Raw genomic sequence first — 17,661 nt, 5'->3', positions numbered from 1 at the left:
TCAAGTAACACTGACTTCAACTCTAACAGTATGTGTTGGTGCCCCTGCTAGAGCCCACTGTGCAAAGAAACTGGTGCCGTCTGCCGTATCACACTTGGAAAATAAAGTCCCACTGCTGCACCTCTTGAAGTTGTTATTAGAAAGGTATACTAATTATTGTTACATTTCTGGGGAAACTTCCACTCCCCTCTTCCCTTCACCTCAGACATGAATTCACAGATCTTACTGCTGGAATGGGAGCTCTGGAACCAGGCTAGGAGTAACTGCAATTCCAGTTTAACTGCACATTGCCCTCTCCAACATGCAGGGCATTTCTTTAAAGTTGCTTGCAGACAGCCCAGCAGACCCACGTGAAGCTATGCATTTCCAAGACAAATGTTGTTCTCTGCTCTGTGCATGCCATCTACTGAAAACATGTGACAACCGTCTGTGCAAAATGACAGCTTGACCTGCTGTGAGGTTATCCCAGGAAAGGCACTGCTTGTAACTCCAGGGTTAATTATACTCATCTCCTCCTGTGTTCATACTGGTTAAATTTAGGAAAAAATCTGTTCATATCTAGGTTAAAGATGGAACACGTTTCTCTCACCAGTTGCTACTGCTGACAAGATCAAATACAACCAACAAAGACAAAAATTCCTTGCAAAAACCTGAAGTGGTAAATAAACGGGCTGGACAATGACCATTACACAGGACAACTCTGTCAGCAGGAGCTGACACGTTTCTAGCAAGTGGAACTTGTGTACTCGGCAGAAAGTGCCACAGAAGCAAATTCTATCCTTCCCTCCCGCTCCATTTACCTTCTACTTACCATGTCTCATTTGTATCTAGTAGAGATATTGCCTGTGAGCCCTTTTCAAGCCCAGGAACTCACCAAGCTATATTGTTCAAAGCATTACAGGTTCTTTGTATAACCCTGCCAATCTAAATGATCCTTGCCAAATACAATGGATTTTAATAAAACTCGTGAACAGAAATTTGTAGAGAGACAAAATTACAGCTGTGCAATTACGATATCGCTCTGAAATCTCACTTGCCTCTCCCTCTATGCGATTTCAATAGGCTTTTGAAGGAAGAGTATTTGGAAACATGATGAAAGGGAGTTAAATTGTGCTCCCCATTACATTGCAAAAGGCATGTGGAATATAAGAGACTGGCATGCATTAAGACAAGAGAGAATGCTGGCTTGGTGTTTCAAACTGTTCACTTCATTCTGCATCTTTTTAGCACTAGAGAACAGGAAACAAAGCTAACCAACTCTGTCTAGGAAGCCAAAAACTGATGTCCTGATTTTTCCATTTTTTAGGCCCAAGGATATAAAGGGTAATGAGCAACTCTTCATCCTTCTGGAAAACAGCAGAGCTTTATTAATGTTGTTATTTTGTGCACCTTGTCCAGACTATGCATGCTCTTTTCCCTGTGCATACCTAGGCACAAGTTTTTGTTTCAGAGATGCTTTCAGGCTTGGAAAGAAAAAAAACATGGTGCTGCAGACCAAAAATAACCTCTGATCCTGCAGGTCTTGTTTGAAGTCAACAGGCGTTCTGTTTCTGTAAGGACTTCAGAATCAGACTACAAAGTGGTTAAACCCCCCATCCGTCCCCTCCATCTTCTGCAGCACTTCTAAACAGATGGCAGGGAGCAAAGGGAGGGATGATCAAACGTCTACTGACCACAGTGGTGACTGGCAGCTAGCGAAAAGCCAGGGCTGTATTTGCTTTCAGCTTTAAGTGCTAAGAGGCCAAAAAATTCTTTTTATATCTAGTAGAACTATTTGGAGCTACTGCAGTAGAGCCCAAACCCTTCCCTTTCCTTACATCAAATGTGGCAGAAGGAGTCTGTCTCTCTATAATACCGTTAATTACAGGCACCAGAACGGAGCTGTGGTTGAAGGGACTGAAGGACATCTCGGGCTGAGGGCACATAGCAGCATGCAATCTTGGCCACTTCACGAGCCACAATTTCTGACAGCCGGAGCGCCCCACGCACGCACCGCCGCCCTGCCACCTGTCTCCCGGGGGAGGAAGGCAAGGGATTCATCGCCGGCGGATGGAGCCGCCCGGGGGAAGAGCTGGGGGCCGCGAGCGAGCCCGAAGAGCAGGAGCGGCGCGGCCGTGCGCCCCCTCCCCAGCGCTGCCCGAGGCTCCCGGCCGTGCGCCGGCAGCACCGCTGTGCCCGGCGTGAGCGCGAACGCGAAAATGGAAGCCAGCGGGAGGGAAGGAGGTGCAGCGAGCGGAGCAGCGCAGTAGCGCTGCTTTGCGGAGAGGAAGGGAGATGTGCGCGGCGCAGGTGGGGACCCCCGCCCGCGGCCCCGCTGACCTGCCAGGCTGTTGTAGCAGTCGACCTCGATGGCCTCCACCGCCTGCCGCTGCTCCTCGCTCAGCCCCGCCGCGGCGGCGGCGGCGGGAGGGCGCTGCCCGGCCGGCTCCTGGCTCAGCAGCAGCAGCAGCGCCTTCAGCTCCAGCAGGGCGCGGTGGTACTTGCCGATGGCCTCCCGGAATTTCTTGTCCTTGTAGCACTGCGCCCCTTCGGTCTTGAAATCCAGCGCCCGCCCGATGAGCTCGCCCGGCTCCGCGCTGCCCGCCGCCGCCGCCGCCCGCGGCTGGGCACCCCCGGCGGAGCCGTGCCCATCGCCCGCCCCGCGGCCGCCGGCGTTCAGCTTCCCCGCCGCCGGGCTCGCCCTCTCCATGGCCGCGGCGCCGTCCGGCTCCCGCGCCGCCCTACGCGGGCGATGCCGCGGCGCCCGCCGCCGCGCTCCCGGCCTTACCCCCGCGCCGCTCCCCGGCTCCGCCACTCGCTCCCATCCTCCGGCGGCCGCCGCTCCTCCTCCCTCGCCCCGCCGCCCGCGGGGCGCCCGCCTCCGCCCGCCCCCGCCACCCGCCGCTCGCCGCGGGCACCGTCGCCCCCCGCACCGCTGCGACCCCCGCCCGTGGCAGCGCGGGTCGCCGGGGGCGAGCCCGGGGCGTGGGGATGCGCCGTCTCCGCTCCCCGCTCTCCACGCTGGCCCGGCAAGGGGCGTACGGCCCGGGCCCGCAGCTCCCCGAACTGGCCGACTCCACAGACCCCCCGCCCAGCCTCCTGCTCTCCCTGAGCCTTGGCTCCCCCCAGACCCCACAGCCGAGTCCCTTCTGCACCCTGTGCCTTGCCTCCCTGTAACTGAGGGTCTCGCCTCCCTGTCTGCAGGATGGGATCCCACCTCTTCCTTCTTTCTCACCCCCAGTTCCTCATCTCTCTTGCCTCTCCCAGATCCCACTGGTGGCCATCCACCACTGACATCTGCTCATGGTCCCTCAAGGTGTTTTGGTGTGTGTACTCCATGTCACCAGGCAAACAAGTGCCAGGCAGTGAAACCTCCTGTGTCCTCCGCATCAGTGCAGCAAAAGCCAAGTCCCAGTAACTGCCCCGGCACCAGCCACTCAGGGACTTTGATTTCCCTGAAGCGGATTTCCCCATGTGTTGCTGAAAACAGGTCAATGCTCACGGAGGCCTGGAACATCTCCTAGTTTGGGGGGTACCAGTGGGGAGTGGCTCTCCTCCTGTAGACAAACAGCAGAACTGTGCTCAGCACCAGGCATTGCTTTGTTAGGCCAAACACCATGTCTTCATTGAATATTAGAGCAGTTTGATGTAATTGGATGCCAAGATATTTTGTAGGTCATATCTCGTGCTTAAAAATTAAAGGCTGGATGAAAACACAGTGAGATTTTTTTTTCTCAGTAACATAGGGGGAGGCACCTTTTCATTACCCATGCAACTCTTACATGGTAAAGAGCTGTGGTGCAATGTGTTCATGCTTCTCTCTGCAACTAGGATGACATTTTAAAATGGAGACTTGAGTTTCTCTTTGATTATGTCCAGCCTACTGTGATGGCACATGGTGTTGCAGTGCTGGGCAAACTGGAATAGCTGTGTAGCACAGCTCCATGTAAAGGTACTACTGCAGGTCTGGGACTGATGACTGGATAATTCATTTTTAGAAAGGCGAATAAATTGCTTACCCATTATTACCTATTATTATTATTACCAATGCTTTATGCATTGGTCCCTGCTGCTAGGTTTTTGGACCTTATTGAGGTTGTGGTCACAGTATGGGACAGACATACATCTACTCACTTAAATCCAAAAATCAGGGCCTCGAGGAGAAGCAAATGGCATCATACTTAGTGTGATAGTTGTACAATGTTGTAAATACTTGCATGAGAGAAATTTGAGTTAGAATATTCAGCAATGATAACATGATTTCAAGTGCTTTCATTTCCAGGTGCCTTACTAGACATCCTCAAGAAATCTTACTTATGAAAATGGATGCTCAGTATTTTCACATACCTCAAGCCAAGAATGAGATAAATTACTTACAAATCTTGCTCAAAGTGCATCTGATCTAAAATCAGGAAATCCTGGGGGAACGGATATGGCAGTGGTGGATATTAGTCACAGTAGCTAGAGTGGAATTTGTGTGTGGAACCTAAATATTAAGGAAGGAAAATTCCTGTTGGGACATTTTTTAGTCTGTCTGCTAGTCATATTGCACGAGGTAAGTCTAAGTAATTTCAGAGGTTTCATTGTACCATTATTGATTGCTGCTTGGGAGAATTCACAAGGACAATGTACATCTCTTGCACTGGAACGCTGACTTTGCCAGAGGAAAGGGTATTGCCACAGAGGATTAATTACTCAGATCTGAGCAGCTGCAGAAGCTATTGAAGAAGGGACTGTTTTCTTGGAGGGCAGTGTAGCAAAGTGACATTGGGAGTTAATGTTGCTTCCCTCTTTCAGTGTTTGTCTGAGCCCATAGATATACATGGTATAGGGGGCACTGAGACATAAGTGACGTTTCCTACTCTTCCCCCTCCTCTGCTTAAGGAATTTTTGAGATGTCTTCTTCCAGTTACTTCCGTCAACGGCAGAAGTCTGAAACAAGCTGTGAAAACTGGATGTTTTCTTACAGAAGAGTCTGTCAGTGGCCACTGCCAATATGGGTGTAGATGTGGTCAGAAATGGTCACAAAATATTGACAAAACTGGGTGCTCCTCACATTATGAACTATACTGATTATACCAAACTGTGACTTAGTCCCGAATGTTGCCTAAGCACCCAAATGAGTTTTCCATCTTGTAGTTCTTCAAGAAATGTCCAAGCTCTCTTCCTGATATTACTGATGCATGTGAAGAGAAATGCCACAACTATGTAAATCGAAAACAGACCATAACAGAAATGTATGAATGATTGCTGTTTGTTGGCCAACTTGGACTTTTTGTTGATAGCAAACAGTATCCCTCACCTGAGAGCTGGATCTCTCAGCCAGAGAACTTGAAGATTCCATAAGATGTGTAGGATGACTGGTAAAGATCAATTTAGCCCATCAGTTCCTTCTTTCAGGAGCTGAGTTAAGTAGTGTGTTGGCTATGCTAAAATATTTAGGAAACATCACACCAGTCATATGGTCACCCCATTGACTCTTCATGTAAGGGACCTGTTTTATTTGTTTCTCTTTCAGAGGGAACATAGTACTTAGGGAAAAACATTAGAAGCTATCACCTTTCTGAGTCAGACAAGATTTGTACTTGAGAGATACCTCACATTTCATTTAACATATGACGTGATATTCAGGTCTAGATTTCAGCTGCCTGGGGCCCACTAGACTCACCATACAAGCTTGCCACTGGTCAACACCTCTAGTGATATCCAGCTTGAAAACAAGACAGGAACCTGAAAGCATCAGAAAAAATAAGTTTATATATCATATCGATACACTGAACTGTGAAATAAGGCATACGTACATTCAGAGAAAATTAGGCCAGTTTGCAGCCATTATCTGTATGCCATGAGATGAGGTCATGGTATTAGTCAGTATTAGCTGTTGTGCCTGACTTCTGTCCAACGGTGAGGGGGGTTTGTCCATAGAACCAGAATGTGCTTATCTGTCTCATACTGTAATAGGTGGGGTGTGCCTGTCTGTCTGGATGTCCCCAGGTGCTGTGAGTGTCTAAAACTGCCTGGATGTTCCTGTCTTTCCTCCTCCACACTGAGATTTCCTTAGCATGTTCTGAAAGCATACACTTGCATTGCTCAATTATTATTAATAGTAGTATTATGCAGTGGTCACATGCTTCATAGGGATATTTTAGGATCTGTGACTCATTAAACCATAACTTCCTGTTCACAGGTTACCTGAAGAAAATTGTCTTTGTGGAGTCATGTTCGTGGTTGGGAGATATGTTCTTAGGTGAAATGGTAAATATTGAGAAAAATACTGGATCTCACATAGCTGTGAGCTCTTCCAGCCTTCCTGTAGCTGCAATTGTTTCTGCCTGCCCATAGGACGATTAATTTACAGACATATGGGACAGATTCCCTGCATTTCAGGATACTGCTATAAGGACACTAAAAAGGCTTCTGAGACAGCTGAGGAGGCTTGGCACTTGGTGCCCAGCCAAGTGTGGAGGCTTGGTGGCACCACAAGGTGGAGGCTTGCCCCACCACTTGGGCTCTGGTGGGGCATTGGAGGGCTGGAGAAACTTTCCTATGAAGATTGGGTGAGAGATTGGGATTGTTCAGTCTGGAGAAAAGAAGGCTCTGGAACAAGTTGCCCAGAAAAGCTTCTACAGAACACATCCCTGGAAGTATTCAAGGCCAGGATGTGTGGGGCTTTGAGCAACCTGGTCTAGTGGAAGGTGTCCCTGTGCATGGCAAGGGGGTTGGAACTGGATGATCTTTAAGGTCCCTTCGAAGCCTAACCATTCTATGATTCTTCTAGATGAATGTGAATTCACTGTAGCATTTATGCTGTGAGGTGAGCTTTTTATAAACTGGAACTTTAAGGGCCACTATGAGGATGCAAGTCTATATACATTCAAAACCAGATATCCATTTGGAAAGCAGTACAGCATGTAAGGCCTCAGTCCAGTTCTTGTTCATTCATTCGTGTTGATGGGACTGTTGGCCATGTGAGAGTTGTTTCATCAAGTCATTCATGCCAAAGCACAAGCCTCATCCATTTCTGATTGTGATGAAAATGGTGGAAAGGAGATCCCTCATTGATTCCATTCAGCTGCAAAATTCCCAGGCAGCAGCGAGCTTCCAGCATACACAGCTGCTGCTGCTACAGTCTGTCACCAGCTTAGTCAATCATCCATTATTTATTTCCAAATTGTATGTAAAGCTCTGCACCATAACCTTTCATCCATATACAGGGAAAAGAAGAGAAAGAGCTTCTGAAAGGCCCAGGAACACAAAACCAGAGAAGCCTCTGAAATCCATTGCTTAGGAGATCATCTTATGCAGTTATGCCCAAGGAAGAGAGGAAAGGGAAATAAAATCACATGCAATAGAAGGTGCCACCTTGGTATAAATTCCTTTGATCTCTCCATATCACTTGTTGCAGTCAACAATTTCTTTTTATCACACAAGATCCTTAGTTTATAAGTGTTCATCAAATGCAACAAACCACTTAAAGGGTATTGTGCCTGTGTTTTTTTCCACGCTCTGCATTCTTTGATTGGTCAGTTGATCCTGCTGGGCTGTTTGATGCCTGCTGATTGCCTAGCTCAGAATGGTTAATTAGGACTACAATGAGTCTCCAAGGAATTGTATACAATCAAGGAAAAATGGTCAACAGAAATGTTTGCAGGCAAATGAGAGTCTCTGTGACAAGCCATTCCTTGGGCGTATATATAAGCAGCACCTTTGTCACAGAAATGTTTGCTGACAGTACTAAGAGGTGGATGGTTTAACAGACGAGCTGTTCAGAATTAAAACAACTGTTTCAAATTATGTTTTCAGCATTCTGAATTCTTTATTTTTCATAAAGGCAATAACAAATTGCTAACTAAGAGGCTTAGCCATGGACCCAGAACAAGTCAAATCAAAAACATTTAACATCACTCCTAGTGTTTCTTTTTGCACTTTAATTAAAAATGAGTACTTTGACTTACAGGACAATCACACTGGAAGGGAATGCTGCCAACAAAGTTTGAGAAACACTTTTAATCTCTTAAAATCAGTTGTTGACAGCCTATCTACAAGCTGCAGCTAGAATCTCTCAAGTGAACCCCAGTGCTCTGGGTGACTCTTGAACTTTACTCAGGCTGGACTAAAGAACAGCAAGGTTGATTCTTCTGTTGTGTGTGAAGAGAGTAGATTTGGAAGAAAACACACCCACATCTCACTTATCCGATATTTAGAACTGCAAAGTAGGCACTCTTCTATCTTTTAGCCCTTATTTTTCCTGTATCTTACCTTCCAGAATCCAAGGCTATCCTAAATCTGAAGACACATCTACACCAGACAAACAAGCCTGGTGTGAGGCTTTTGAGTTAGCAGTGACCTAGATCTGACTTGAAAACAATGCTTTTACTGAGACCCTAAGGAAGCAGACCCTCTCTCCACTGTCACAGTTACTACTGCCCCAGGGAGACCTGCAGAACTGCCTAATGCTATGTCACAGCAGCATGGGCTCGAGTTACTGTGCATCAGCTGTTCCACTGTGACTGGCAGGGTGCCTGTTCTGATCCTCCATGAAGGTGAAGACACTCATTCTCATAATGCTGGGAGGCTGCATATTGTGCAGCATTAGTGGGGAATAAGAGGCTGCATAGAAGCACTTACTGCGGGTCTGCTTGTGCCTGGCATCTTGTTACTGTCCAGGTAAGTGTCAAGTAGTTCAAGGTTAGTAAAGATCACTTAACTCCAAGAGTGACCAGGTGACACTTTGCATTCAGATCTGTACAGGAGTGTGGAGTAAATCACTTGGATTTGAGTCTAATGAGACATTATGTGAGCATAACTGGAAATTGAATTACTGAACAACATAAAAAGAATCCTAAAATGCACTGATTCCCCATGAACCTTGAATTGTTGGCAGTCAGAACAGAAATGCCATCCAATCACCACCAGCAGTAAAGCCTGCTCAGTTTGTGTGTCCACGTTAGAACTGTTGCCTAGTCTTTACACCATGCTTACACCTTCATGATCAAGCAATGATTGCAACTGCACTCCAGGATGAGTGCATATTTATCATTACTTGTCCATTACCTACATAGCTAACATCAGCACCCTTGGATTGAACTTACACATATGGTTGTTACTCTCATTCAGCTGAATTCTTCCGTGGTAACATATAGACACATCAAATATGCATCCAACTACCTCTAAACTTGAGAAAGCATTTCTCTTAGTTTTGTGTCTTAGTCTCTGTTTATGAGATTAAAAATGACACATGGGAGCAAATGGGGATGCTTGTGCTTCTAATTGCTTGCTTTGTGCAACTGCCAGATAGTGTGAGGTGCAGCTATTCCCAACCCCTCTTACAGCCGAACTGAAAGAGGAAAACTGTGAGCACTCATTTTACAGAGCAAGCAGACCTGCTAGAGAAGTGGCTGCCCTTTTAATACCTGTTCTGGCAATGTGTGAAGGAGTTAAGATCTCACAACAAACAAAGTTGTCTGGAAATGTTGGCAATGTCCTTGACAACTGTGGCTTACGTTAATTGTCTTACACTTCGCATCCATTTTCATTGTCTTGTGTAACGGCATCTTTGCTATGCCAACAAATTTTGTCATGCCTGAGGGGTACCAAACCCTGGCCTCTGGGAAGGGTCTTACTGTGCTAGACATACCTGACTGGGCTGATGTCAAAGGGAAAGTTTGTACCGTTTCCCTGTCTGGTCTCAAAAGCCCCTGCAAGTTGTTGATGGTGATCAGAGGAGTGGCTTCTGGGGAAAAACAGGCTATTTCAGGAAGTGTGGCTGATGAAACAGTAAATGGTACTCCCCTAAGAGAGCACTTAGCCACCGTGTTGGCAGACTGGCAGGCCCTGCAGCTCAGTTAGTTATGCTATCTTTGGAAGAGAGGTGAGCTGAAGGTGTTTTATGCTCCTGACCTTTCATACGCTTGTGCTGTTATTGAGTTTGAAGCGTAAACTGCAGGGCCTGGGTCAAATTTCAGTGTAAATGCATTTGCAGTTGCTTTTCCAGTCAGATGTAGTTATTCTGCTTGCTTTTCTCTTTCCTAACACGCTGAGGGTGCTGCAGTGCACAGCTAAGCAGACGGCTCACTTCATCCTAGTGACAGATCCATTTCTGAGCATGGGGATTCTTGTATATAAAGTGCTCAAGTGAAACCACTTGAGTGAAAGCTGCAGTGGAAAGTGGACATCTTTAAGCTCATTTACTACATGTATGGGTGATCTGCTCACAGAAAAGCAGAAAAAGGAAGAAAAGCTCTGAAAGAGGCACACTTATTGGTGCAACCCCAATATTTATCATCGTGCAACATGTGAGGTTTTCCTGAGAACATGCATTCCCAGATTTGCTACAAAGAAACTTGTGAGGTCTGATGGGCACAAAGCCCCAGGCAGCATGGTTGCAGACTTACCAGCTGTGAGAGATCTCAGTAGCATCAGCCCTGCAGTTCACATGTAAGGTTCTCAGCTTTCTTCTTCTGCTGCAAAAATGGTTCTGTTCCTCATCTGGACAGCTTTCTAGGCCAGACCTCATCTCCTAGGACACTGCAGTGGTGGAAGGTGGCCAGTATGGTGTGGTATCCGTATAACTCTATGTATTCTGGAAGCTTAAATGAACTCTAAGTGAAGAAACATCATTGCTTCATCCTGCAAAGAACACAGAAATTCTAATGGACTTTGATCTATGAAAGCCTTTTAAGCCCATTTAGTGGGTCCATGTGATATTGTAAATGTAAGGTCCCAGTGTGGACATGTAGAGATGAGCACTATCACTATTTAATTGAAGCTCACTGAGGATTTCACTGCAGAAAATTTATTTAGTGGTTCCTGCAACACACTGTTGTTGCATTGGCACGCTCTTTGCAAAAAGTATTTCTTTCCCCATAAGCTGCCGTGCACAAAAATTGCCCTGAGGAGAGCCAGATGAGCAGTCCTTATGGACCTACTTGTCTGTGCACAGCTGTCACAATAATCTCTTCGCCCTGAGCATGAGTGTCCTGGCAGCTCAGGAAAGGAAGGCTTCCTGGCATTGAAGAGACCGAACAGAAAGAAAATGGACTATTTTCCTCCAAAATTGAAATATCTGTATGAATATAGATTTATTAAATTGCTCATTGACCATGCCTCTGTTTGCTTCTCTGCTTGCATGTCCTGTCAACTACTCACTAACTTTGGTATCCAGACTTCATTTAATTCTTAGCCAATTTGGTTTTCAATTAAGCACGGTTTGCTCATGAGGGTCTGCCTACATAAATCTCTCATTGGGCTGTTTCCTTCCTTCATGGAGTTGTACAATTATTTGACTGTTTTCATCACAGTGCTAGGCTTAGAAATACCAGTGCTAAAAAATGCAGAGCAGTTAGAAGAATAAGCTATGCTTGACCTTATTAGCAAGATCACTCATTCTGTACTGGGAGGCTTTGGGGATGGTGGGAATTGAGCCACTCTGCTTGGAGAAATGGGGTATGTTGCAATTGTCCTCATGTTGTTTGCTTGCTAACCCACTTAGTATTTGGTTTAGTTTATTGATTATTCTTTTTTTCATTGTCTTTAAGGGTTCTTCCTACAGAACTCATACATATATCTTATGTTAATAAATATGAAGGGCTCCTCAAAGTCATATGGTTTACTCAAATTACTCTCAAATAATGCCCTCTGTAGAAAGGTACCCATGAGAACAGGGGATACTGCCACAAACCCATCAGCTGATAACACAAAATGGAGGAACGCATGCTTGTGAGCAGCACAGGGGTCTCAAAGCTTTTGATTTCAGGGACTGACCCCTGTGGCATGCCAGGGCATTAACCTTTGGGAATGTGATCCAGGATAGGTGGTCCAACTTCTTAACAACATCTTCGATCATCTCAGCCTAATTTCCTTCCCACCTCTCTCCCCTGAGTCTCTCCCACGAGTCTCTCCCACGTTTCCCAATGACCCAGCCCCCCTTCCATGTCCTGGAGCACCTCCTGGTGGGATGAGGCTTCTCAGCTACACCTCTTCTAGGGGGTTGGTGATTAGAACCAGTACTAGTGTATTTTTCAAGCCATCTTGTAAACGTATGATGTGTTTTTAGCATTTTCCTATTGGATGAGGGAATGAAGAGAAGACAGGCATGGACACAATACTTAGAAATTAGCTTTTAATTATTTACCATATGCCTTAAGAGTGCTTTAAAATTAATATAGATGCTGAAATGAGATATTTGAGCTGCATTAAGGAATATAAAAATTTATAAAATCACCTAGTGTCATGTTCATGTTACAAATCAGATCATTGTATAACACCACAGACATCTATAGATTGAAAGCAAACAGGTCACTTTTATATAATAGCAAATATTTTATATAAAGGTTTATATATGTGGACTGGATAAGTAGGAACACCTCTGTAGTTTCATTGATAATTTTTTTTTCTTCTGTTTTAGAGGTGATTTTCTGACATACACTTGCACTCATAAATCCAGTCTTTATATGCTCAACTGACTGAGGCCTCAGGGTTACAGAAATGAGAAACAGCTTCTAAAAAGGACTGGATTCTGGAGTCATTGAGACAAGCTGTTGCATTGAAAATGGGTATGGGAGATGAGTTACAGTCTGGAAAACAAATGCCATATATAGTCACTTCCACTCCATCAGCACTGAAAGGCAGTCAGGCTTTGGAAACTTGGTATTCACAAATGGGAATGTCAATGTATTCTAACTTCCATTACCTGAGATTATTGTGGTGAGACTCAAGAATTTGCAACATTTAATATATTCTTTATTTTGTAAAATGTACTGATAAATTTGATTAAAAGGACTATAAAACGAATAAACATATGCATTTTAACAAATGAGATTCATACAGAAAAGAAATACAGGATAAATACAGCTTTTCATGTCCACTTATGTAAATATTCGACAGAGGAGACATTTGATCTGCCATAAAAGCAGTATAGATGAGAAAGTAGAAAACCCATGAGCAATACAAAAATTCAGGCTACTTCTTCTGTATCCTTGATACTCACCTGAGAATCAGTTTGAAGCGATCAATTATTCTGCCCAGAATAGAGTCCAAAGTTTCATCTCAAAGGCTAGTAAGTCATTAGCCACATAATGTTCCTCTCTGCTCAGCCTTCCCTTTTAGGAAGGAACAACAGTGAGTTGAATAGATAGATAATATAGATGGAAAATATACTCCAGTCATCCTGGAGCTAAAGTCTGAAGGATACTGATTTTACCGCAGGCCTGATAGAGAATTTACAAAGACAAGGAAACTAATATAACTTTCCCTTCCTTAAATCCAAATCTTGTTATAACTTGGAATAATTAAAAAAAAAATTAACATGATTGAGAGATTTGGTAAAGTGTCATACACTAAACAAGGATTATTTTGGGGCTGTATGGCTGTGTCAGACTGTACAGCTCGGTAAGGCTCATGATGTCCTTTTTCAGTACAGAGCCCAAGCTGATCACGTGAGGACATTTCCTGCTGGGCAGAAATACATATTTTACAGATTCAGTGCTCTATATGTGAATGAAACACTTTGCTGCTGATTTGTACCATACTGGGGAAGCCTGTCCTGGAGAAACAGCCCTGTTGCCCCGCCTTACCATTTTTTTCCCTCGAACAACAGTCTACACTTCATGGTACAGAATCAAGCTATGAAGGTCATGTGGTGGATGCTGATGGTAAATGTCAATAATTTTTGACAGATTTGTAGCACATCTAGCTTGTCTGTATTCATCTCCTGATGCTCCTATTATCATTATTTATCACTGCATCATCATGCTTCTGACTCCCAGTGGAGCCCCACTCTGCTAAGTACTATAGAAACACATGCCTGACGCTGCTGGTTTGGCTACACTCCAGTAGATCAGATACGTTCATGTATCTCCTGCCTAGCTATTCTAATTTTTTCCTGTTCAACAAAAGGGATATTTAAAACACTGGGGAGACGAGAGTAGGGGGAATGATCAAATAAAATAATTTGCTTGCTAACCTGTAAGCGTCCTGGCTCCACTCTCCATTGCACTGATAGAAAAACATGGCTAGTTCTTTGTTGGATATGCAACTATCCCAGCATGTTCTGTAAGTTGCCACATACCTACTGACTTCACTATGATCTGCAAAGCAGAAGGGTGCTGTGATGCTTTCCATTATACAGATGAAGCTCTGGTATCAGTGTAGGTTCATCATCGTTTGGAGCAGACGCTGAATCTCTGTGATGTGAACCTAATTAATTTAACCTACTCTTTCCTATCAAAGCCTGGTGTAAAATATTCCTAACTGGCTCACTCTTGGCTGATGTGGTTGAGAGAATGTCTGCAAATGGAGGGTTCTCTCATGTGCAAAAATGTCCTGGACAGTGTCCTCCTGCTAAGCTACATTGTTTCCAGCTTTGTACATTGTGAGTTCAGGGTCACAAGTACAGTCTCTGTAAGTTTCTGTGAAGTGGCACAGCAAGACTAATCTCAGTCTCTGATGATGCAGCATGCAGGACCAATATGATGGGCTGATATTGTTCTGATACACAAGGGATAAACCTTGCTTCTTGGGGACCATACTGAAGCCAAGTATAAGACAAACTGTATTTGGGTAGGAAAACCCATAATTTTTTAATGCAACCTGTGCTAAGAATTTTCTTACTCCTGCAGGAGAAGCAATGGAATTCCTGAGAATGAGATTTCTCTATAAAGTACAGAACCCAGAGCCCATGCTGGACACTGATTCACTAGTAGATTCCTACCCCATAGAGGACCTTGCAGTTTAGAGGCTACAGAGCAAGAAGGTGAAGCCTATAATGACACTCTCTGCAGCCACTTCTGAATGGAAAGGAAGAGGAACCCACACCTTCTCAGCCACATTTGCAGTGACTGAGGAAATTCCCCCTCTGAAAATACCTTGTTCAGACTAAGCAGTCAAAAGCTGTTGAGATGAAAGGCCCCTATAAACTTATGTCACCTCTACCAAACTTGACCTTTCCTCTGTCCAAAACAGTGTCCAATTACCTTGCAAATAACCTTTGACAATGCAGTATTACCCAGCACAGAAGGAACACTTTGAATAGATCATTTTTCACAGGCCCAGCAAATAGGCCAGGTTCCCCACCTTAGCTTAGCTCAGATGTTAGCACTAATTCCCACTTGCTCTGGTCCCAGGGATGAGCAGCCCTGGCTATGTGGCTATTTCCTGGGGTCAATGCTTGGGCAATTTGTCTGACTTCAACTTTGCATAGTGTGGAGGCACAGATGAAAAAGGAAATAGCAGCCGGGATGGAAATAATGTGGTTTTTTTCAGTACCTGTTGGTACTGTAAAATTCCTCTGAAGGAAGCAAAGGTGTTAGAGTTACCAGGCAACCAACACCAGTAAAAAATAATGTAAAAGGAGAGCAGGGAAGAAGGGCTCCAATCAAGGACCTGCCTGGCCCACTAGGTACCTGAGACAGTGATGAAGTGTGTACACTAAGATCTCATAGTAGGTGAGGATATCTATTTTAGGTAGACAGAAGGTGCAGGGGAAAAACATATGTGACTAAATGAATGGAGCAGATATGAAAATTCTTCCCTGAAGAGAAATAGAACCCTTTTAACAGTATGAGGCCTGAGGCTGTTGAAGCAGAGAAAATGCTAAGGGGGTTTCATGAATGTTCTGCCACCAGTGCTGCTTGCAGGATTTTGTAGCTCTCTGCAATCCTGAAGCACTGAAATTGTTTCTTTCAGCTTCCTGATCTGGTCATCCTGCCCATGTTTTGCATCCTCCCACTGGGAGGGATCAAAGCTTACTGAGAGATTTCCTTCAAATGCTGTCTGTAGTGCAGTTCAGAGATTGGGAATATTAGATTATTAGGCTTGTGCAATAAAGAGGGTGCATGGTGAGAAGACTGCTTTGCACTTCTCCCCCTCTCTGTTCTGGGCAAGCCTGGGCTGTCAGCAGACACTGTTTGCTCACTGGCAGTGAGTAGGGCCAGGGCTCTGCTCCAGGGCTCTGATCTGCCCTTCGGAAACTGGGAGGAAATAAAACATTGGTTGACTCCCAATCCAGCAAACAAATACAGACAAGTAGAGCTGTATCGGATGGAGGCCATACTCCAAGGTTGTCTGACACCTCAGTTTGCCTCTTGCTGGACATTGGCCTGTGTCTGACCTGTGCAGCTCTTGGGACATGGGGCAGCTTCTGTTTCTCCTACCAGTCCCCTCTGGATTATCCAACACCTGCAGATTGTACTTCCTGCATCCTTCTTTGTCATGGGCTTTTGTGCTGTTAATGCCAATGCAGCAGCAGAGTTGCTAAGGTCAGAGATGTCTGCAGAGACACAAAAGTCATCATCTGGAGTTTCAGTGTGGTTTTAATACGTGATCATATGCAGGATGACATAGCTGGTGCTTCTTTGCTTGAAAGCTCATTTCCCCTCCTGCCTGCAGTTGTTAGCAGCCATGTGGCATCCTGACATTTCATCTTTATTAACTTCTTGACAGATAGCCTTTAGGGGTTTATTGGGAGATTAATTGTTTTCAGGAAGCTTTTAGACTGTTAGCAGGGTTTCATCTTTTCTTTCTCCATCCCTTCAAACAGGAGACTGTAATAAAGCAATAATATAGTAATTATAAATATATATAATATATTATATATATTATATATAATATATATTAAAATTATATATTATTTTTTATATAAATAATATATAATAAAGCAAAATAAAGTAATAAAAAACAATGAGATGTTTTAAAATGATCTGAGGATGCCAGGAGCATCACTCTTTTCAGTGTCTCCCAGCTTTTCTACTCTTTGCAGCCCAGAGCCAAGAGCAATGAGGGGGGATCCTGTTTCAAGAAGAGCACCAGCTGCGGTCATCTTTGCAGCCACTTTAGTTAGATCTTCCCAGTGGCATTTTTCCAGGAGAAAAAAAAGAACTTGCAAGCCTGGCTATTTTTTTTTAGTCAATGCATGTGATTAGCAGTATTTATAAAAAATGTGCAGAAAACAGCATCTCAGGAAAAGGAAAAGTACATGCAGATGCACTGAGCGAAAGGAGAAATTAACAGACTTTGAAGTCAGCAAAAGTGCCTGATTAAGGATTTAAAAACCAGAATTTTGCAATTTGGCTGTGCTATGGGTTTCTAAAGCACAATTCAATGATGGCTTTTGAGGCCTACTGGAAGCTATTCTGTAAATGACTGCACGTGTAATGCCATCTGAAGACACTGGCCACGTGATTGTTTTCTGGGTGGAAAGAAAGAAACTTCACCAGTAAAAATGTTAAAACAAAATGCGGGGGATGAACTCATGGTAGCCCACTCAAACATTCCCTTTCCCTCCCTTCCAATTTTGTGATTTCAGCATTCGCCCATAAGTTTCTGTCACTGGTTTGTTTATTTTTTTATGTCCTTCCTTACAGGATAAGGATTTAAAAGAATATTTTCCCATTTCTATTTACTATAAAAAAAACCAGTAGCAAATTGCTCATTTCATAACTAATTCAAGCCCAGCAATTTTTTATTAGCATAGGAATTTAAATTTCCCTTGTGCTTCACTGCAGAACTAGATGTAGTAGAACACAGAATGGGACTTGGAGCTTCTTACTACTAATCTGTGAGTTCAAATGCAGGTTGGCAGAATCCAAAGTGCTGTGATGATCTTTTTCAGCAGCCTCTAATATGTTTTGGAAACTGCCCAGAGTATAATGATAAGGATACATACACAATACTTTTCACTTGATG

At 44.4% G+C, this 17,661-nt stretch overlaps 2 protein-coding genes across 4 annotated transcripts in view; one reads left to right on the top strand and one right to left on the bottom strand.

The window, feature by feature from the left end:
• Positions 1 to 2,977, bottom strand: part of TTC9 (tetratricopeptide repeat domain 9) — a 28,328-nt gene extending 25,351 nt beyond the window's left edge. Inside the window, exon 1 of the mRNA XM_051791597.1 lies at positions 2,320 to 2,977. Coding sequence (XP_051647557.1) covers positions 2,320 to 2,689 — 370 coding nt within the window. The 5' untranslated portion in view covers positions 2,690 to 2,977. The remainder of the gene's footprint in view (positions 1 to 2,319) is intronic.
• MAP3K9 (mitogen-activated protein kinase kinase kinase 9) overlaps positions 1 to 17,661 on the top strand; it is a 131,012-nt gene that overhangs the window by 110,913 nt on the left and 2,438 nt on the right. The gene's annotated exons all lie outside the window — the stretch shown is intronic.

The sequence above is a fragment of the Manacus candei genome, unplaced genomic scaffold (assembly GCF_025592945.1).
Source record: "Manacus candei isolate 608988 ecotype Guabito, Panama unplaced genomic scaffold, ASM2559294v1 h1tg000033l, whole genome shotgun sequence".
NCBI lineage: Eukaryota > Metazoa > Chordata > Aves > Passeriformes > Pipridae > Manacus > Manacus candei.
The sequence above is the reverse complement of the archived record's forward strand: the minus strand, read 5'-3'. Positions and strand labels throughout refer to the sequence as shown.